At 51.2% G+C, this 21,180-nt stretch overlaps 1 protein-coding gene across 13 annotated transcripts in view; it reads right to left on the bottom strand.

Moving 5' to 3' along the window:
- The window catches only part of LOC114607974 (uncharacterized), a 63,339-nt gene that overhangs the window by 25,299 nt on the left and 16,860 nt on the right, over nucleotides 1-21,180 (bottom strand). For 5 of the 13 annotated variants that reach the window (XM_028751674.2, XM_028751675.2, XM_028751677.2 and 2 more), the window contains 20 exons: nucleotides 21,091-21,118; nucleotides 20,060-20,162; nucleotides 17,082-17,111; nucleotides 16,105-16,197; nucleotides 13,821-13,884; nucleotides 13,307-13,405; nucleotides 12,830-12,973; nucleotides 11,912-12,007; nucleotides 11,079-11,197; nucleotides 10,778-10,930; nucleotides 9,513-9,686; nucleotides 7,680-7,853; nucleotides 6,019-6,133; nucleotides 5,249-5,317; nucleotides 3,594-3,787; nucleotides 2,522-2,643; nucleotides 2,242-2,311; nucleotides 1,942-2,102; nucleotides 702-810; nucleotides 352-483 (listed from right to left, as the gene is read on the bottom strand). In XM_028751674.2, coding sequence (XP_028607507.2) covers nucleotides 352-483; nucleotides 702-810; nucleotides 1,942-2,102; nucleotides 2,242-2,311; nucleotides 2,522-2,643; nucleotides 3,594-3,787; nucleotides 5,249-5,317; nucleotides 6,019-6,133; nucleotides 7,680-7,853; nucleotides 9,513-9,686; nucleotides 10,778-10,930; nucleotides 11,079-11,197; nucleotides 11,912-12,007; nucleotides 12,830-12,973; nucleotides 13,307-13,405; nucleotides 13,821-13,884; nucleotides 16,105-16,197; nucleotides 17,082-17,111; nucleotides 20,060-20,162; nucleotides 21,091-21,118 — 2,249 coding nt within the window. Of the gene's footprint in view, nucleotides 1-351; nucleotides 484-701; nucleotides 811-1,941; nucleotides 2,103-2,241; nucleotides 2,312-2,521; nucleotides 2,644-3,593; nucleotides 3,788-5,248; nucleotides 5,318-6,018; nucleotides 6,134-7,679; nucleotides 7,854-9,512; nucleotides 9,687-10,777; nucleotides 10,931-11,078; nucleotides 11,198-11,911; nucleotides 12,008-12,829; nucleotides 12,974-13,306; nucleotides 13,406-13,820; nucleotides 13,885-16,104; nucleotides 16,198-16,543; nucleotides 16,565-17,081; nucleotides 17,112-20,059; nucleotides 20,163-21,090; nucleotides 21,119-21,180 lie in introns of all 13 variants that reach the window. The other 8 variants (XM_028751678.2, XM_028751680.2, XM_028751673.2 and 5 more) reach the window with 5 other exon arrangements.

Raw genomic sequence — 21,180 nt, 5'->3', positions numbered from 1 at the left:
GAATCCCGGGAACTGTAGTTTGCTAAGGTTGCTGGGAGGGCTAAACTACAGTTCCCAGGATTCCTTTTTTGGGGGGTTGGGCGTGGGGAGCCATGATGTTTGTTAATGTGTTATAAGAGTGCTTATGGTATGGATGTGACCCAAGAGAAAAAGGAGTTCAGGCAGACCTATTATAAAATCTGTTTCAGGACACGGAGAAGGCAAGCAGGAAGGCCAATATGGAGGGCAATGCAGGGAGAGTCCAAGTGAATGGTTGAAAGAGAAGGGGGCGGGGCTTCCGCTGCAGATGTCAGGAGAGGAGGTGTGGCTTAATGGCTGGGACTCCTGGCTCCTCCCTCTCTCCCTGCTCACCTGCTGGTATTTGTTCTCCAGTTCCTTCAGGTCCATTTGGGTTTTCACGTGTTTCTCCTGCACCTTTTGCAGCTCCACTGCCTTTGCCTGCATCACCTCGTCCTGACGGGTCACCTGTAACAGGGGCTTCACCTGGGGAAAAGGGGAGGAAGAAGAAAAGGAGGGGAAGGTGTTGAGAGAGCCAAAGTGGGAGGTTGGGGTGGAGGGGGGTGAGAAGGAAGAACCTCCACCCTCCATGGGCTAATGAAACTTGGGACAGGTCTCAAGTTGGCCCGTGAGGCTGCTCTTCCCCAAACCATGCCTGATGTCCTATGAGACACCCCCCTCCTTAGCATCGCCGCCTGACCCACCTTGGTGAAAAGGCGCCACCACTGCCAGTGGCGCAACTTGAGGTAGGCGGCGCAGTTACGCTGCATGACCTTGAGAGCGCTCATCTGCTGCTGCTTTTTCATGAAGGCTCTGGGAGGAGAGGGAAGCGTACACAGTCAGAAAAGCACGGTTAGGTACCTTAGCCAGGGCTCTGTGCATGTAGCATCATAGAAATGTAGAGCTGGGACCCCCATCCAGTCCACCCCCTGCAATGCTGGAGCCTTCTGTGGCTGTATAATTCCTTACCCTCCCCTCCACCCTCCATGCAAACCCCACCAGTGAAGCTGTGTTTGCAACTGGCTTGGTTCATACAGGTTTCTGACTCCAGAGGAGACAAAAGGAGGATGGCCTACCGAGGGCGGTCAGGGAGCCAGGTGAAGAGCAATCTCCTAGCCCAGGGGCTCTGTGTGCCCAATGGGGAGTTCGGAGGAAGCGTCACAAAAGATTCCCCAGAAGGGGGCATGGCCAGTCACAGAGCTTCCACCCAATCACTGGTGATGGATGAAGATGAAACCCCCTCTCCAGAGAATACCAGAAGTTCTGGCTTCCCAAGCGGAGTAAGCCAGAGGCTGCCAACATGGACCCCATGGGCAGAATCACAGAATCAGACTTGCAAAGTTGGAAGGGGCCACGAGTCATCTTGTCCACCCCACCCCCCTGCAATGCAGGAATCATTCATCCAACGCGGGGCTTGAACCCACAACCCTGGGATGACATGCGCATCTGCTTCCCTGGTGCCCACACATTCCCTTCCCTTTCCCCCACTTCTCCCCTCTGGTACAATCAGGCTTGAAAGAAGCCTAACTGGCTGTACTACAGCTGACAGAACAGGTTACGGCCTCTGCTTGGTTGCGGTGAGTGTGTCTAGTGGCAGCCATGACAGTTTCACCGGAGGCGCACAGAGGCCAAACACTCGCTGGCAGATCTCTCTAGGGGGTTGAGCTAGATGTCCCTCGGGGTTCCCTTCCAACAATACAATTCTGTAACTCTCTACTCCTCTCTTGTCAGGGATGGGGGGAAATCTGACCCCCTCACGTGTTTTTGGACTACAACACCCATCATCCTTGACCAATGGGCCAAGGGCTGGCTGGGGCAAATGGGAGTTGGGAGTCCATCACCACCTCCTGCACAGCTCTGGGTTCCCTGCCCCAGAATCTGACAACATCCTGCTTTAAAGTGGCCCATTGGCAGTTCGCCCCAGTATAGCGGCTCAGTGCTCACTTGCGGGCCAAGTATCCGCGGGCAGCTGCCTGGAAGGAGACTATGATATCTGTGATCTTCAGGTCCCGCTCCTCCTCCAGATGAGCAAGGACGCCAGCGCGGAAAAAGATCTTACTCTGGCCGATGCGGAAGAGGTTGGGGTCCAGCTCCAAGGCCTTGATCTGTGAGGATGAAAAGAAACAGAAGGTGGGGGTTTTTGGGGGGTGGGAGGGATTAGTCGGTAGGATGTTCTCGTTTTCTGCATCTGGGCCAATTCTAGCCTACATTGGCCCATCACCCTGGCCAGAGAGCCCCACGTACCATGCGTTCGCAGGCCTGTTTCCCATCCATGAAGCCTTTAGGAATGGCATTTGGAGTCAGGATCTCATACCTGCCGGGAGACAAGGAGAAAGCAGGGTGCTTAGAAATCGCACGGACACCACGCACGCTTGAGCTTGACGTTAACACCTCCAGATACCAGGGATGGGTTAGGCCCATGGTGGATCCGATCCTCAGGGGCTGAGAACAGGGGCAGACCCCTCTGGGCGCACGCCTGTTGCCCTCCAACTAAGGCCAGGCCTCCCTCAAGTCCTCAGGGTACCTCTGCCGGAATTCCTGGAAGATGATGCGGTTGGGAAAGCCCTGGCGACAAATGCGAATCCCCTCCAGGACTCCGTTGCAGCGTAGCTGGTCCAACACGAGGTGTGGCTCCAGTTTTCCAGCCTGTAATAGGAGCCGGGAAGAAGCAGGACCTGTCAGAGGGCACTTCAGGAAGCAGAGTAATACTGCTTGTTCTCTTAGTTATACCTTGCCCACCCTCCAAGAAGCCCAGGGTGGTATGTGGGTGAGCTATCCCTCATTAATCTTCCCAACAACCCTGTGAGGTGGGACTGGACCAGTTTTCCAAGGCTACTATGGCAGAGGAGGATTCGAATCAGGTTTCCCTGGCCTGTCTAACATTCTAGCCACTGCACGCCAGAGATGGAGGACCTGTGGTGCGACTCAAGTTACCGAGAGTGTAATCCCCATCACCCCTCATGGGAGATGTGTCCTACTACTACTACTAATTTATTTATATGTCGCCCATTGGACTGGGTTGCCCCAGCCACTGCCAACAAATTATAAAACCACAGTAAAAACCAAACATTAAAAACTTCCCTATTTTAGTTGTCTTCTAAAGTCAGACAGAACCAGGGCATGCACCACTCTGGCGAGAATGTGTGCAGGCAGGTAGGGCCTTAGCTGGCATACCAAATGAAGCTGGCAGACAGCTGCCCTGGATGCAGAATTGACCTGCGCCTCCATGGACAGCTGTGAGTCCAAAATGACCCCCAGGCTGCGCATGTGGTTCTTTAGGGGCACAGTTATCCCATTCAGGACCAGGGAGTCCCCCACACCTACCCGCCCTTGACTCCCCCAGAAACAGTACATCTGTCTTGTCGGGATTCAGCCTCAATCCACTGACTGCCAGGCATCCTCCAACCGCCTCCAGACACTCACACAAAGAGGTCTCCACACAGCCCTTTGGCCAAGAAACTCCCTTTGAGGACCAGTCTCCCCTTTCACCCAGAGGAAGGCTTGGGCCTGCTTTTGACACCAGGCTCCCTTCAACACCAGGACACTCATCCTGCTCCCCATACGCACTACAGGCCTCCGTCGCGTGAGCAACTCACTCTTTTCTCATGGTTGGGGATGATGCAGCGCACAAAGTTGGGGTTGGTGTTGCGCAGGGTTGACATGAGCTTGGAGAGAGACTCCTTATACAGCTGCCCCACCGTCCGGAACATCCCCTTCTTCGTCTTGTATGAGGAGCCGAAGGCAAGGTCTCCCATCCCGCTCACTTGGTCCAGGCCCACGATTCGGTCCACTGTGGAACGAGGGAAGGGGCTTCTCAGCTCACGTCCAGCACTTCCAGCCCACTCCCCATGGGAAATGCAGGAATCTGTGGGTTTCCTCCCTCCCTCCCAACCCCACATAACATCCATTGCAGCTGCCCCAAACCCCTCTGAGCCTTCTCTGAGGGAACGGAAGCCACCTGGCCTTTCCCAACCCACTTAAGTGATACATAAAAGCTTCAGAGCGGATGTGACGGAGGACAATGGAAGCCCAGCCCTCAAGGGACATTGAAACAAGTTTCAATGAGCCCCTCCTCACACCTCCGCTTTCTTAATCCACACAATTTAGACTGCCGTTGGAGAGCGGAAGAAAGCAAGGCGAGTGTTACCCAGCAGTCCTGAGGGCCTGTTTGCTCCCATCTGCCTCAGTGGGCCTTTGAAGGGAGAAGCCTCAGGTGCTCTTGGGCTGCTGTTGGTTTAGATACTGCAGAGAGGAAAGGGAGCGTCATGCCCAGGTAGCACCCAGAGGACACGTGGGGCAAAGCGGAGAGAGTGAAAAGAAACCACGGCAATTTAATTCTGAAGCCCACGAGCGGCTTTGAGGCTGCGCTCCTGAAAACACAGCACGCTTGCCAGGGACTAAGCCCTATTTAAGAGAATGGGACTTATTAAAACAATGCGCAGGAGTGCACCGTTGGTAAAGGAAGTCACATCTGAATTATCCAGACCCCAGATAGGAAGCCTCTGGCCCTCCAGATTCATGACTCCAGCTTTCGCCAATGGCCAGGGATGATGGGAGTTGTGATACCGACAATACTGGGAGGGCCAAAGGCTCCTCATCCATGGTCTAGACCAGGGGTTCTCCAGCTGTTTTCGGACTACAACTCCCATCACCCTCAGCTAGCAGGACCAGTGGTCAGGGATGATGGGAACTGTAGTCCCACTTTGGGGACCGAAGGTTGAGAAAGGCTGGTCTAGACCAATGTTCTACAACCTTGGGTGCCCAGACATTGTTGTACTATAACTCCCAGCACCCTCATCTCTCTTAGCCAATGGTCAGGGATGGTGGGTGTCACAGACTGACAACAGAGGTTCCCCGCCCATGGTCTAAACCAGCCTTTCTCAACCTCGGGTCCCCAGATGCTGTTGTACTACAACTCCCATCACTCCTATCTAGCAGCATCTGTGGTCAGGGATGATGGGAAATGTAGTCCCATCTGTTTGTAGTTCCCCAAGTTTGGGGGAAAGGCTGATCTAGAAAATATTAAACAGGGATGGGGAACCTGTGGCCCTCCAAACATTACTGAACTACAACTCCCATCATCCCTGACCATGGGCTACACTGGTTTGAGGCTGATGGGAGTTGGGCGACAGCTAGAAGGCCCCCTTGTTCCCCACCCCAGATATTAAGAGGAAGTCTTCCCCCTCATAACCTGCCTATAGCCCTCCCTTCCTACATGCTGGTGGCTCATGTGTGGGAAGGAGGGACATACTTTCTGCTGGACCCTGAGATGCCACGGCATAGCTGTCAAAGAAATAGACCTTCTGTATGTTCTGGATCTCTGGAGAAAGGACAGGGCCAGGCAGGGAAAGGGGCAGGTGAGGTTTCGCAAAGCAATCCATGACAGGGGAGAAAAAGAGAGGTGGGTCAAGGATAGAAGGAAACAGAAAGAGCAAAGAGCAAAGTGGTTAGTACCAGCAGCAACAAGAGAGAGTTTCAAGCAGCTTTGAGAAGTTATATTGACAGTTATTGAGATCTACAGGCCACTAGGTTAATTAAATATGTAAACAGGTTAATAATATGTGTAAGTATGGAGACTCAGATTCAACGCAGGCAACCGCTCCCCCCCCAGTGACTCATTAATCATTGAATTAACTCTCTGTTTTAAAGCTACCCGCTATCTTCATTGTTCTATTGCAATACAGTCGTACCTTGGAGTCAAACAGAATCTGTTCCGGAAGTCCGTTTGACTTCCAAAACGTTCGGAAACCAAAGCGTGGCTTCTGGAAGCTCCTGCAGCCAATCGGAAGCTGCGGAAGCCCTGTTGGACGTTCAGGTTCCAAAGAATGTTTGCAAACCGAAACACTCACTTCTGGGTTTGCAGCGTTCGGGAACCAAAACGTCTGAGTACCAAGGCCTTCGGGACCAAAGGTACAACTGTATTGCTTTTTTTTGTTTTAATCCCTGCAAGCCGCCCGGAGGACACTGGTGACAGAAGATGGCCTATGAACGGATCAACTTAGATCTTCCCAGGCCCCCTACCATCTTTCCACAGCTCTGCTGTGAACTTGTCTGCGCTCTGGTGGAGAAGCGTAGCCACGTTGTCGTTCAAGGGGTCCATGTTCTTCATGAGCCACTCGTCTGCTTTGTAGTCAACCTTTCAAAGGAAAAGGGGGGAGAGCGAAGGAGAAAAGAGAAGACGAGAAAAGGCAGAAATATCAGACCTATGGGTGCACCACAACCAAGCCATGTGCAAGGATAAAATGGCCTTATCCCAAAGTTGGAGCATTCATATCCAAGCCCAATAGTGTCTACTCCAGAAGTGGCCAACCTTTTTTAGGGGGAGGGGGGTCAAGGGCCACATTCCTTTGGATGCAAGTGGTCAGGGGCCTCATACTGATCATAAGTGCCACATAATACTCATGTGGCGCTTGTAAGAAATCGATCTTTTGGTGTGGCAGCACCTACACCTTGCCTGTTGACGTCAGACAGGAGCCTTCGCTGTGCTCTTTTCATCAGCTGTTTAAGGCATTTTTGTTTAGGCAAGCCGTGAAGAAGTTACATGTGTTTTATTTTTGTTTTAGCTACTCATGATTTTACACAGTGCTTTTAAAAAAATATTTAGGGGTACTCTCATTTTTACTCAAAAAAATCACCATTTTATAGTTCAAATTGGGAAAAATAAATGCAGTAAATGGACAAAAGCACGAAGATTCACAAAATGTTAAGGGGTGTGCATACCCCTGCACACACACCCCAGAAAAAAGCACTGATTTTACCAATCTTTTAAATGCATGCTTTTTATTGATACTTTTAATATTATATCACTGTAAACCACTTAGAAGTTTTCTTAGAATCAAGCAGTATATAAATTTTATGAAATGAAACTGAAAGAAACAGGTGGGGCCGAAGTCTGACTGCCAGCCCAGCAGAATCCGAGACCAGGGAGAAGAGTCAGTGGAAGAAGATTGGAAGAAATTTAAAGACTATTTACAGAAATTTTGCAAAATTAATGAATGTTAGAATGATGTTGGATGAAAAGTTATGTGGTTTTTAGCTATAATGCTATAAGGAGGATGAAAAAATTGGACTATTAATAGATAAAAATCTAATGTTACATTATTTTAAGATTAAAGACTAGGATAAGTAAAGAGGGGAAGGATTTGCTGAACTAACAAATTAAACTGGAATACAAAAAGGGAGGTTTGAGGAGGTCCGGGAACCAAGCAAATGAAAGAATGTGATGGAAAGATGGAATTGTTTTTTATTTGTATGTTTTCTTTTTTTCTTTTTTCATTTTGTAAAACTCTAATAAATATCTTTTTTTAAAAAAAAGTCTGACTGCCAGCAGCCATCCAGGCCCTCAGGCAGTAGGCCTTTCCCAGCCCTGTTAACTGAGATGCAACCTGGGACCTCAGCTCCACTACAGAGCTCTGAGCCCCCTCCTTTAGACACTGCAGTTAGGTCATGAGACTGGCCTTTGTCAATCTGGTACCCTACAGGTGATGCCTGACTACAACTCCCATCAGCTCCAGTCAATGGTCAGGGATGATGGGAGTTGTAGTCCAGCAACACCTGCAGACCTAGAACGTAGCAGCTGGGCTTTTGCCTCCTAGCAGTAAGAACCACAAGATGAGCGTGAGCCCAGGAGTGCCAGTAAATAGGGGGAAACCCAGCATGGGGGTGGGGTGGAGGTAACTTGCCTTGCCAGCGTAATGGATGATGCAGAAGTCAGCTTTGTCCCGCAGCTGCCGGGGCTTCTGGAACTTGGGGTGGGTTCCCTGCTCCTGGGTAACTTTTTCCACGAAGCTCTTGTCAGTGGCTTTGGGGAACCAGCACTCTTCGTCTAGCAGAGCCAGCACCCCTGGGGGGTTTGCCTGGGACAGAGGAAAACCAAAACCATTAAGCAAGGGAACCCAAGGAGGAAATCGAAGTTGCCTCGCTGGGGAGAGTTATGTTTGTGGGTGTGGATAAACAGACTGGAAAAGAGTCAATTGTACTGAGTGCCTGGAAAAGTGTATAAGGTTCTAGGCAAGTGACAGGGGGCTGGGAACTGGAATGCTATATTATAATATAATAATAAAAATTTATTATTTATACCCCGCCCATCTGGCTGGGCTTCCCCAGCCACTCTGGGCGGCTTCCAACCAAATATTAAAATACAGTAATACATCAAACATTAAAAGCTTCCCAAAACAGGGTTGCCTTCAGATGTCTTCTAAAAGTTTGGTAGTTGTTGTTCTCTTTGACATCTGATGGGAGGGCGTTCCACAGGGAGGGCGCCACTACCGAGAAGGCCTTCTGCCTGGTTCCCTGTAACTTGGCTTCTCACAGTGAGGGAACCGCCAGAAGGCCCTCGGCGCTGGACCTCAGTGTCCGGGTAGAACGATGGGGTGGAGATGCTCCTTCAGATATACTGGACCCCTTTAAACAAAACCAGGATCACCTACACTTCCACTGCCGTTCCCTGCGCCATGATTTTGAGCCATTTATTAAAGCAAAACAATTGTCAAAATGCAGTATTTGCAGGGAGTGAGAGAACCCACCCGGCAATGGTGTTGACCACAAAGGTGTGCTCAAGACACAGCTCTGCCTGAAGGGAGGAGGTGTTAGAACAACATGCCTCCTCTCCAAGAATGTCAATGAACATGTCAAAGCCATGCACCCCCCAAAGGACAGGAAAACAGCACTAAGGATCACCCACAGGGCTACTGCTGTGGGTTCCCCCCTCCTTAAGCTAGCTTTCCCAAGGTAAGGGAACCCCACCAGCTCCAGGAAGACTCCGTAGGAAAACATGGGAGGAATATAAAATGCGAGTGAAAGAGGTGCGGTGATTACACCCTAAATGACTAGTTGTAGAATCAGCCTAGATAAAAAGGTCTGGAGCGGAGATTCCTAACCGCCTACCAGCTTTCACAGGAAAATCAATCCACATACTCCAGATCACACCGTGTCATTAGCGGGGTGCAAGTACACTGCCAAGGGGTGCCAACAGTCCCAGGTGACTCAGCCAAACACACACTGGGTCAGGGAGGAGGGGGAAAATAGTGTTTATGGATGTTCCTGCATGCTTGCTTTTTTTGAAGGACAAAAACCTCCCTGCAAGTAAAACACAACAACTAGCCAATCCTGGGGAGAGGATGTACTAGCCCAGACTGCTCTCTGTTGTGCTAGTTTTCTGCATGCATGGAGTTGTTTTTCTCTTTTGTTTTGTTTTTTGCAGAATGCAACCTTCTCCATCATTGCATCTGCCTGCTGGGAGAAGCTTGCAGCTACTACATTTCTTTCTTTTTGTGCGTGCCAAAACAAACAAAGAGCAAAAAGGAAGCATGTGTGATGCTCCTTTGCACAGATTCCATTGCACCTCCTCACAGACTGGGGCAAAAACGTCAGATTGTTGAGGTGCCAATCAAAATCTCCCACCCCGGCCAATACCTCGTAGAAGAAAGCCTCTTCCCTATAAATGGAATAGACTTTCCCCAAATAAGCACGGTGTGTGTCTCTTATCTCCTTTCTCCCACCCCCAGGCTGCTCACCGGCCTCTCGATGAGGTCTATGCAGGGCTGGAGGTCCAGGCCAAAGTCAATGAAGTTCCATTCAATACCCTCTCGCTGATACTCTTCCTGCTCCAGCACAAACATGGTGTGGTTGAAGAGCTGCTGGAGCTTTTCGTTGGTGTAGTTGATGCAGAGCTGTTCAAAGGAATTCAGCTGCAGGGCGGGGGTAGTGAGAGGGAAGGAAAGAGAGAGAGAGAAAAGCATTCAGGTGGAGATCAGCTCCTGGCAAGAAGAGCAAACACCTCTGACTTCAGGTGCCCCACAATATCTTCTTCCCCATGAAACTCCCCACGTGTCACAACCAGACAGGGCCCTGCTCCTTGTGTCTTTTCTGCTCAAGGACATTAAAACTGGTAGGTGCATCACAACCGAGGAAGCCCTCTCTTGCAGGGGCCCTCCAAGCTCCCTCTCCCTCTGGAATGCAATAAAAACTTTGGATTTTGACTTATTGTTGCTGATTCGTTATTCTTGTGCTGGTTTTATGTGAGTACATTTGCTTGATTTTTAGTGTGTGTGTGTAGATATAGATGTTTATCTAAGTGTGTGTATATGTATACACACATATACACACGCACATGTGTGTGTGTGTGTATGTATGTGTGAATTCTGCTACTACATGAGACTCCAAATGGTCTCCTGTATATCACCAAACACTCACCTGTAGATCTCCTAACCTCACTGTCAGGTGACTTTTCGCCCACGCAGGGAATCAATTAACCACGCAGGGAATCAAATACCACATGTGCGAGCTATGCAAGCCCAGACAATCAGCTGGGAACCAGACCATTAGAGGTGCTTTTGGCCCAAGCATGTCTATACCTGCCCTACGCACAAACCGGATGTGCTCCTCCCCACACACCCCAGTTATGAAACTACCATCAAAAGGCTTCATTCCTGACATAAACACAGTGCCTTTGGATTGCTGCGAGAGGCAGCAATCTAACTAGTGCCACATGGGCATTTGGTGGCGTCGGTACAGGTACACCTGTTGAACTTTAACCCTTCCTTTCTCTCTCTCTCTCTCCCCCCCCCCCCCCGCAAAGCAGCACAGAGCCCGTGTCAGAAAGAAGAGCAGCAAGGAGGAGCATCCTCCCTTTTTCTTCCAGGGACGAAGGTCAAAGGTAAACACAATGGACAGGTGAGAGCAGGAAGGGCTTGGGGAAAGGATAATGGAATGGATAAGAAGGATGGATTTACATGCAGACCAGAAGGAAGGTGGTTGCTCAGCAGCTGCAGGTCCTCACCTGGAATATTTCAAAGCCCGCGATGTCCAGAATACCGATGAAGGAGGCACCCTGGCGCTTGGTGCGGTCCAGGGCCCGGTTGATCCGATGCACCAGCCAACGGAAGAGGCGTTCGTAGGTTGCTTTTGCCAAGGCTTCCACCGCAAAGTCAGCCTGGAAAAGGGGGGGCAGAGGGAGGCATGGCTCCAGGCTTGGCTCGTTTCACCACTTCAAACCTCCTCCCGCCCACCTCCACAATGATGCTTCAGGCAACCCCATCCCGCCCCCTGGCGCCCCCAGAACCCCAGCTGTTGCCACCAACCTGCTCTTTCGTCTGCGCCTTCTGCACATAGTCCCGGCCGACTTTGATCCGCGGGGTAAGGATGGCGCGGGTGAACTCGGTGACGTTCATGCCCAGGAGGTGGCAAAGCTTCTGGGCGGCTGCAGAGGGCACAGAACAAGCTGGTAACAACCCCATTGTTAGTTCAGTCCCCTGCTGGCTCGCACTGGCCACCCTCGATCTGGTCAGCCCAAGGCTTTGCTGGCTCAACTCCTCTGCCTACGGACCCAACGACCTGGTTGCTGCTAGCCCAGCTAAATGGCAGAAGTGGAACTGAGTGGCAGGCTGGGAAATAACAGGATGAGACCTGCTGCCCAGTCCAAAGAAGGACAGCAACTACCTCATCCTTCCTCCTCCCTGCCACAGCACCGTATCAGCCACGGGAGAAGACCTGAGAGCACCCAAGACTCATTCGTCCTAACCTCTTGAGCCGATAGTTCAATGCACCCCTGGATAGTTAGGATCTATTGTGCAGAATTTCAATTCTGAATAATTTTAGCTTCTCCCCACACAATCCTTATGAGGAAATGTGTGGCCCTTCCGGATGTTGATGGCCCTCTCTACCCACCCTACTGCTGCGTCTACTTTAATTCCCCCCCTTTTCTGCTGCCATCAAAATGAGTGGGGTCTTGTGTGGGGCAGAAAAATTTGCTTGGGGGTCTCAGCTGCCCGAAAGGCCATGGGTTAGCCATCACTGTTTATATATTCTGGAAGGCAGGCTGAGCGCTGACTGCAAAATAGGCATTCCCCTCCTAGAGCCCATCCCCACAAATCCAGCTGGCTGCCTATCAGGGCTGGTGAGCCCCCGCTACTACCTGTGTTGTCAGGCATGGAGGCCTGGTCTGTGTTCCTCTCCTTACGGAAGACAATGTTCCCAAACTGCAGCACGGCCGAGACCATCCGCAGCATACCTGGGGGGGGGGGGCAAGAAAGGCCTTTAGTGTGAGCACGCTTCCGCCTCCACCCCTCTGCGCAGATGCAAACACCCAAGGTCATCCACCAAAAGAGGCTAAGGGAGCCGATTGAAGGAAAATGCAAGGACCTGTGAAGCTCACTGCCAATGGGATGTGGCAGCAGCCGCTAGAGAAGCACATGCAACACCTTGAGAGCATCCAAAGTCCTCCAAATGCAACAAGGTAACGCGACAACCCTGCACTGTTTATTTTCTACATCTCCGCATGGCATGGGAGGGCTGAGTTTAGAATTGCAAGTTCACAGCAGAGTCTCAGTCTGAAGCAAAGACTTCCTGATTCCTAGTCCAGGTTCTTACGTCACTTTGTCATCTTTTTTTATTATTAAAAAACCCTAAACTAATTTCTGATTAGGTGACATACATGGGAGGAGAGGGCGACTGGGGAAACTACCAGCCACATGGGCCAGAAGGACAGGTTTCATGTTCAAAAGCAGCAAGTATCTGCCCACCGGATGCTGAAGGCGACTTAAGGAGGTCACGGGTGTCGCCATCACGCCCTGCCTGGGAACATCATCAGAGGAATGTGGTGTGACGCAGTCAGCAAATAGTGATCAGCTATCTCAGCCTTGGCCAGCCTGGGGCCCTCCAGAAGTTCTGGACTACAGTTCCCATCAGCCACTGGTGTGCTGGCTGGGGGCTGATGGGAGTTAGAGTCCAGAACTTTTGGAGGGCAACCAAGCTGGCCAAGGCCGAGCTAGACAGATCACAGCTGTTCTCTTGACCCCCTACACACACACACACACACACACACACGACTCACAATGTATCTCCTCGTGCGAGAAGCCCATGATTCGCATTGACTCCATGGTCTCGTGGAAGATCTCCTTGTCCTGCTGTCCTGGGATGGGCAGGTATCCATTGGAGACAAAGCGATACTGATTGAAGGGCTCCAACAGAAGCTCCCCTGTAGCGCCATTGAAGAAAAAGAGGCATCTCTGAGGCAAGGGTGCCACACTTCCGCCAGCCAATCCCCACACCCAGGAGCTCCCCGTGCTGTAAGACGCGCTGCTCTGTCATCAATGACCACCTTTGCTTTTCTACTGCTGTCATCCTTGCCTTCCCTGCCAGTTCCACTTCCAGATTTATGCAGAGAGGCAAGAAGGCTAAAGCGTTGCCCTTCTCTTCCTCCCTCGAGTTTGTTGCTTGCTGCTTAGGAAGCCGAGGTCCAAAAGCGTGGGAGGAGGAGGACTGGACCCCCTTTTTCATGTTGCTCTGGGAGGGCACAGCATCTGTTTACCTTTCACGTGCTCCCCAGCGCCCACCAGGAGCTGGTAGAAGATGTGGAAAGTCCGCTCGTCCTTGGCCTGGCGAATGGCTCGCGATTTCTCCAGCAGGTCTGGGCGGCTCAGGGTTAAGGAGGAAGGACAATTGCATCTGGAAACACGTATCCCCCCCCCTCCACAAAGCTAGCTTGCCTCACTCCCCCAAGAAGCAGAAGTCCCAGCTATGAAACTCCCTAGCTTACCACTTCAACCTTGGCTCCCCCATATGTCGTTTGACTACAAAACCCATCATCCCCAGCCAGATTAGTCAGATGAAAGTTGTAGTCCAATGACATTTGGGGACCCAAAGCTGAAGAACACCATCAGGAATCCCTGGGTCTAGGACCCACAGGGGCCTCTAACCTGTCAGGGATCCCCGGTTCCAGGATCCCATATTTATTCTAATTCAGGCTTTGCTCTCTCGCCTACAGAACTCAGGAGAGTCCTAGTTTTTGAACCAAATCCATGGAACTCCACAAGCAAGGATACATGTTTCTATGTTTGCTCCGACAATGTAGCCAGCTACATCGAAATTAATCCGTATAAATTTACCCTGGAGGAACACAGCGGGAGGAAAAAGAGAAATGAGACAGAGATCAGGAGGGCTCAGCGGCTTTGTAAAGGACAATTGCTTCATTTACATGCCCAGGTCCCTGGCAAACACAATATATAGGCAACAACCATTTTATGCTTGTTCAATGCACGTGCAATCGTGCGCGCGCACACATCGCCGACACAACCCAGAAAAGGGATGGGTTTACATGTGTTCCGCTGACATGCGCAGGGGCCAGGAATGCAACCCCCATGCAAATCAGGGGATGTGTGCACATCACACCCAGAGTAGAATGCTTTCTCTAGCCTTAAACATAATAGTGATAGAAGGGTGATATCCAGCTAAGTGATGCTCAGAGCAGACCCACTGAAATATATGGAAGTAAGTTAATGTAAGTCCACTGACTTCTATCAGTTTAAGTATGACTAATGTTGGACGTCACTCAATGCACCACGATTTTAAAATAAGAACGCTCTGAAATTATTAGATTCTTCCTCCTCCCCCTGCCCTTTTAAACATTCTGGCAAACTACAGAGTAGCCTTGGGCCTCTTGGTGCTATTGGACTATAATTCCCTTGCTGGCTGGGGCTGATGGGAGTGCTAGTCCAAACCCTCTGGAGGGCACCAGGCTAACAGAGGCTAAGAGCAGACTTCCCTCTCCCAGTCAACTGCAGATGAGGTCAGAGTTAATCAATCGTTCTTCAGCAGGAAGGAGTAGAAACTCGCCTCTGCACCAACTGGAAGAAACTTAGCATTACTGGGTGATGCGAAGCCGACTTCTCTCCTTTCAACAAGGAAGAAGATAAAACACTTTATTTCAGCTTCTTAAGGAGGGACCGAAAAGTGACATTTCCCAACAACAACAACAAAGGGGATTTGAAAGCAGATCTTCGGCAAGGACGGGAAGAAACTGGTTTTTCTTCCTGAGGAGGAGAGGCTTTGTTGGCATAGTTCAACAAAGCAGGTGGGGATGTGAAAAACACAGTTGTGTACACAAGCTGCCCTTTCTGAAGAGTGGGCTAAGGTGCATTTTAAGATGGCTCAGGGAAGACGCACGATGGCTCAGTCAGCAGAGCATGAGGCTCTGAATCTCAGGGGAATGGACTTGAGCCCCAGGTTGGACACTGATGACCCTCATGGTCTCTTCCAACTCTACAACTCTGTTCCTGAAAGGGTTTGCATCCTGCACGATGGGTAGATGGGTACATGGGTACCCAGGGTACACCAGTACAGGAAAGGTAAACAGAGGGTTGCTGGATGGCAGTAGTGGTGGAGCCTCTGAATATCAGTTGCTGGGGAGGGAGAGCAGCTCTTTCAAGATCAGGATGCTCTTTCAAGATCAGGATTTTTCCAACAGGCTACATAATGAATGCTACCTTGCGCTGCTTCTTGCTCTTCAGTTCTCCCCCAGAAGGTGGCTGGGCCTTAACATAGCCATCATTCAAGCAGAAAGAAGGGCAACTTACTCCTTTCAGGGAAGGAGCTAAAACACAGGCAAGATGCTCTAAAGAGGTCAAATGTTCCCACCTTCAGACTCTACTCAGCCAGCACTCCAGGATTTTCTGTGATTTGATACGGGCACTTCAACACACTGACTGGAGCTCTGAAATCACAGTGCCAATCTCCTGCAAACCACGCACTTGGGGATTTGCAGGGAAGGGGACCCCCACACCAGCTGCCGGATAGAGGCAAGGCAGACCGGTAGATCCCACGGTGTCATGCCGTAACAATAGGAATGCAGGAAGCTGCCTTGGTCAACCTAGCTCAGCACTGACTGGCAACAGCTCGCCTGGCAAGGGTCTCTCCCAGCCCTGCCTGGAGACAGAGGCACACCAACTGTCCTTTGGCAGGGACCTGTACAGGCAACCCCCCGCCCTGAAAAAACTCACTTTGCCACAGTAGCCACATTAGAAATTACCACATTTTACGCAACTCTAGAGCTTGGAAGCATCCGTAGTGAGGTTGAGACAAGGCGGAAGGACGGAAAAATCCTCACACCTTTGTGCCACGCTGTAAGAAGGAAGGGAAGTTTCTCCCATGTCTGAGTTCTCCGTGACAGAGGCGGCATGTTGCCACACACATCATACACTCCATAGTCTGATAGGTGATTTTCGCTCCCCGGCAGGGGCCGGTTTCACCAGCCTGGAGACGCTGAAGATTGAATATGGGACCTTCTACATGCAAGCACCAACTGGCGGGGGGGGGGGGAGACCGACTTACGAATCGTGAGGAGTTGTCATTTTTTACTGTTTTTGCGTTGCCGAAGGCCTCCAGGATAGGGTTGGCTTGTAGCAGCTGACGTTCCAGCTCGCCCTGGAAAGAAAGAGAAAGAGGTCAGGTGGGGGTGGGGGTGGGGGGGTTGCCCAGACCCAGAAGCAGCAAAAGATGAAGCAGTGTAGAAAGAGCCCTCAAGGCTCTAGCCCTAGAAATGTGTTTTTTTTCGGGGGGTGGGGGCAGATGCAGTGCTCTGAGAAATTTAGATCCTGGCAGGAGGAAGGCTGGCTGCCCTCTTGGAAGGGAATCACTCCCAAGCGACTTCCATCTTCCATTTTTCTGACCACAGGGTGTGTGTGGGGTGTGTGAATCCCATAAGCACGTGCACCAGGGAGCAATACCCCCCCGAACCCCCCCCCCAAAGCACAACAGGAAAACTACTCACGTAGGAAGCAGGGTTGGAGGTCTATGGGTGGGGATGACGTCACGAAACATGAAATGGGGACGGGGAGGGAGAGAGCAGGGAGCAAGACGAGGTGGGGTGGGGAAAACAAAAGACAAAACAAAAATGAACAACAACCGAAGGATTAAGTCAGACAACGGAAAAAAAAGTAAAGACCCAACAGTGACGATGCAGTAACGTGAGCCGGGAACCAATGCAAGGGTGGGTGGGGGGCAGGGAGGGTACCCCTCTTCCCTTTCCCAGCACCCCTTGAATCCTGTTCCTTTCTCAAGAGAGCCCAGCGCCCTGGCTCTGATGAGGGAAGAGAGTCCAGTGAGCCGCTTTCAACACAGAACACAAAAGTTTAAAAAACCAACGAGAAAAGCGTTCGAAGCCAGAATCGCAGCCCAAGGAGTCGGCATTGTCAGGAGCGGCAGCCAGTAAGTGACCAGAGGTCAGCGTTGGAGGGCAGGCAAGTGAGGAGGTAGCAGTGGGGGGGCAGGGAGTTGGCATTTCAGCGGCATGCATTGCGCTCTCTTGCCTGTTGTTTGGCTTCGTTCGGGTACTCCGGCTGGGGCAGCAAGACAATAGAGGGGAGGTTAATGCAGGCTCCCCTCAACGGCCCACAAGAACACCCCTCCTCCCAAACACGCACACACACGCTGCCCCCATTACAAAACCAGGGTCCGAGAGGGCCCAAATGCCCATCTAGTAAGGTAAGACCAGCTCCCTCCCCCCTGCCCAGCGCCGCCTCCCCATGTGATCCAGACTGCAAGAGGTGAACAGAAGCACAACAGGAAGGCTGTTCAACCGGGAAGGCCCAGAGCTGAACACACACTTTTGCAGGCACTGGGTTCCAGGGCCAGATCCAGTTGGGTGCTGGGGCCAAGGAAGCCAGGCTTGCCAATGCCCCTCTGCACAGACGGTGCCACTTTTCTCTCGGTTTTTCAATAAGCTCCCAAGAAAGATGAGAAGACGCCTGAGAAAATGCCCCCCATGTAGAGATAGAGGGCAGGGAGCATTTGCTCTGGTTACTGCGACTCTGTAGGATGCCCTGTACGCTGATGGCATTGTAGATAATAGAATGGCTTCTGCAAGTATTGAAAAGTTCTGCAATTCTGCGATAATATTAGAAGAAGAGTTTGGATTTGATATCCCGCCTTTCACTCCCTTTAAGGAGTCTCAAAGCGGCTAACATTCTCCTTTCCCTTCCTCCCCCACAACAAACACTCTGTGAGGTGAGTGGGGCTGAGAGACTTCACAGAAGTGTGACTGGCCCAAGGTCACCCAGCAGCTGCATGTGGAGGAGCAGAGACGCGAACCCGGTTCCCCAGATAACGAGACTACCGCTCTTAACCACTACACCACGCTGGCTCTCCAGTGGCTCTCACTACTGGCTCTCACTACCGCTACTATTAAATATCATTCAGCAGCGACAGAAAATGGGAGCCCTCTAAGCCTGCCCCTCATGCCCCCAAGTTGTGCAACCAGTCCAGGTTGACTCTTTGCCATTTCCTCCTTAAAAGGATCTCAGAGTGAAGGGCAAGCCCAAAGGTCCATCTAGCCAAACTTCCTGCTTCCTTTCACTGGCCAATCAGACGCTTCTAGGTAAAACTCATTTAACTGTGAAGAATTAAAAACAAACAAAAACCAAGAAGGGCCTGATCCAATGGCCCTCTGCTGCTGCTGCCCCCACAGAGGACGGCAGCCTCTCAATGCGGAAAGCTCCATTTAGCTGTCATGGCCAGCAGACATCGGTTAGGGCAGGGGTGCCCAAACTGTTTTCAAAGAGGGCCAGATTTGATGAAGTGAACATGTGTGAGGGCCGACCAAAGTAGTTCAGCTTTTTTAAGGATTTGACCCCAATAAATAAACTGCCACAGGGACCAGATAAAACCAGCCGAGGGGCCGAATTAGGACCCCAAAACGGACTGGGTTAGGGCAGATCTCCCTCCACATAAACTGGCCTAATCACCGGGTCGCTATGGCAGGGAACCCTCCACATTGAAACACTCGTTATTTATTTTACTTATTTCATAAAATGTATACACTGCTTGAATGTAAAAAACAAAAAAAGCCTCAAAGCGGTTTGCTAAAAGATAAAACTAGAAAACCCAAGAACTATTCACAAACATACTTTAAAACATACAAAAGTTGAAATACCAAAAGAGATTGAAATTACCTGCAACTTTCTGAGCACCTGGATAGGCTTGTCTAAGCAAGAATGCTTTTACCAGGCACCAATATTTTACTATGTGAAGAAGTACTTCCCTTTTGCCTGTCCTGAATCTGCTCTCCTGTCAACTTCACTGCACTGGGTGACCCCTGAGTCATAATATTAGGAGAGCAGGGGAAAGCTTCTCTTTTGTCAACTTTCTTCACGCTTTTATTTGTGGCTATATAGGGGGGAGGCCTGCAGGTTCTAGTCTGCCCAACTGCTTAACTTAGGAGTAAACTTCCTCCCCACTTCCAACATTCTGGCCAGTGAGTGTTGGGATAACTAACACATGAGCACCAAACCCTTATTCCTAAAATGTTAATTCATTTTTATTTTACTACCGCAGGGAACAATTGACTCTGACATATCAGGTGGCCTGTACTTATGTTCTGGCAGTTCTGCAGTGGTTCCTTGCCCCCACGTAGACCTCCTCACCGCAAAATGTTTGGCTACGGGCCTGGTTTCGTTCTCCAGTTTGTTAAGTGCCCAGGACTTCCAAAGCGGGAGGAGGAGGAAGAGGTGAAATCTCTATCATATTTGCGGACAAGAGAGAGAAAGGGAAGGGATCCTGACTCCAGTAGGCCCGCATTCAGCCACTTATAGAACAGGGCGGGCACCAACTGCCTCGTCTTGTGTTACTTCCGCCAAGACGCAGGAGCGCTTGGGAGGACAAGCCCTGCACCTGCAGATCTGCGAGGGCGTCGAGACAGAACGGCAGTGACTGGGAGGGATGGAGGGAGGCAGACGGGGGGAGGACACGTTGAGTGAGAGGCACACAGGGCAGGTGGCAAGGACAGAGTGAGCAGTCGTGGCAACGCAGGTTGAAAGGAATGACTACGACAGGTACAGGCTGCGACTCGTTTCCTTCGACAACAACACAAGAGGGACGGGCAGGCCGTTTTGGTGCTGGCTTCTGCCCGGATGCCTCTGCCCAGATGCCACAGACATTCCAAGCGGGCACAGACTGGGTGTGGCAGGGGAAGGCACTCAGGGGAAGGGTGCTTCCACTTTCCCGCTACTTCACGCATTCCGGAGTCTGAGCACCAGCATTTGGGGAAAGCTTCTGGGCTGGCCTTGGCTCAAAGTTGAGCCCTGGATACTGGAAGGCTGTCGGGCCACACACAGGCATCTTTTACTTGGCTGCCAGGGGGGGAGTGGGGAGGAAGAGCCTGTCAACTCCGCTCGAGGGTTGGCGGAGAGATCAGGACAGTCCGTTTACCACCAGAGGGGGGCATTTTCAAGGGGGGGGGGCAGAGCAGAGCAAAAGCTAAAACACCACGCATCGGCCAGAGGTCACTCACCGGCACATTGTGGTCCTTCCGGGCTTTGTGCGATGAAGCCACGTGGGCCAAATACTGGATCACTTTCTTCGTGTTCTCCGTCTTCCCAGCACCTGACTCGCCCCTGCCAAGGAGACCAGACACCGGGGGTGAGAAAAAGAGGGCGCTCGATCCTGGGTGGCGCTCACCCCCCTCTCCCTCCCCAGCTTCATTTAAGCGGTCTCCTAAAGAGGTAAATAAACGCAGCATCCTCTCTTCCTGCTTCCTGGGTCTGCATCGCACATCAGTTCAGCTGTCTCAGAATACTGGCAGAGAGGTTCCATCCACATTGAACATTTAAAGTGGAATGGGACCACTTCAAATGGTCCTGGCTTCTCCCAAAGAATCCTGGGAATTTTGCTTAAAGTCCTGAGAGTCGTTTGGAGGCCCCCTGTTCCCCGCAGAGAGCACGATTCTAAAAGTGGTGTTGACAAGCCATCCCTCTTCCCAGGGAATTCTGGGAACTGTAGCTCAGAGAGGGGAATAGGGGGTTGCGCTGGCTTGGGGCTGGTGGGAGTTGTAGTCCCCAGTGCCAAGGCTTCTCTAAAGCAACATCTAAATGGTAAAGTGTCATTATTCACTTCCCTCTTAATAGGGAGGCAAGCCTTGTGGTTTAGGCCCCAGATCAGTCATTTTTGTCACGAGGAGAGAAGGAAGGAAGCACATTGCTAGAGAAGTGCTTCCCACCCAGCCTGGCATTTGAACAGAACAGGAGGAAGCTGGGCAAACGAAGCCGGGGGTTCGAGATGGGTGTTTATAAGGTTGTGTGAGCACAACAGCCCACATTGTGGACAGCTGACAGGCCTGCAGGGATCCTCTTGCTTAAACTAGCATGCCTTGTGACAGATACTGGTGTGTTTTGGTGCTCGGTGCCCTTTTGGCCCGCAGAGATTTCCACAGCCGCAGGCAAACAGGCACGTGAAGCAATGGGTGTGTAATGACCTTTGGCTCACCCACATACCTGCTGCTGAAAGCCCCTCCCCAGCAGGTAAACCGTTCCTGCTGACACTCACGTGCACAAGATCGACTGATCCTCTCGGTCTGGAGGGGGGAAAGGAAGAAGAGAGACCGTTCAGAGACAAGAGGCAGGAGCCGTCTCCTCC

The sequence above is a fragment of the Podarcis muralis genome, chromosome 13 (genome assembly GCF_964188315.1).
Source record: "Podarcis muralis chromosome 13, rPodMur119.hap1.1, whole genome shotgun sequence".
Lineage (NCBI taxonomy): Eukaryota > Metazoa > Chordata > Lepidosauria > Squamata > Lacertidae > Podarcis > Podarcis muralis.
This window is presented reverse-complemented; position numbering and strand designations above follow the sequence as displayed.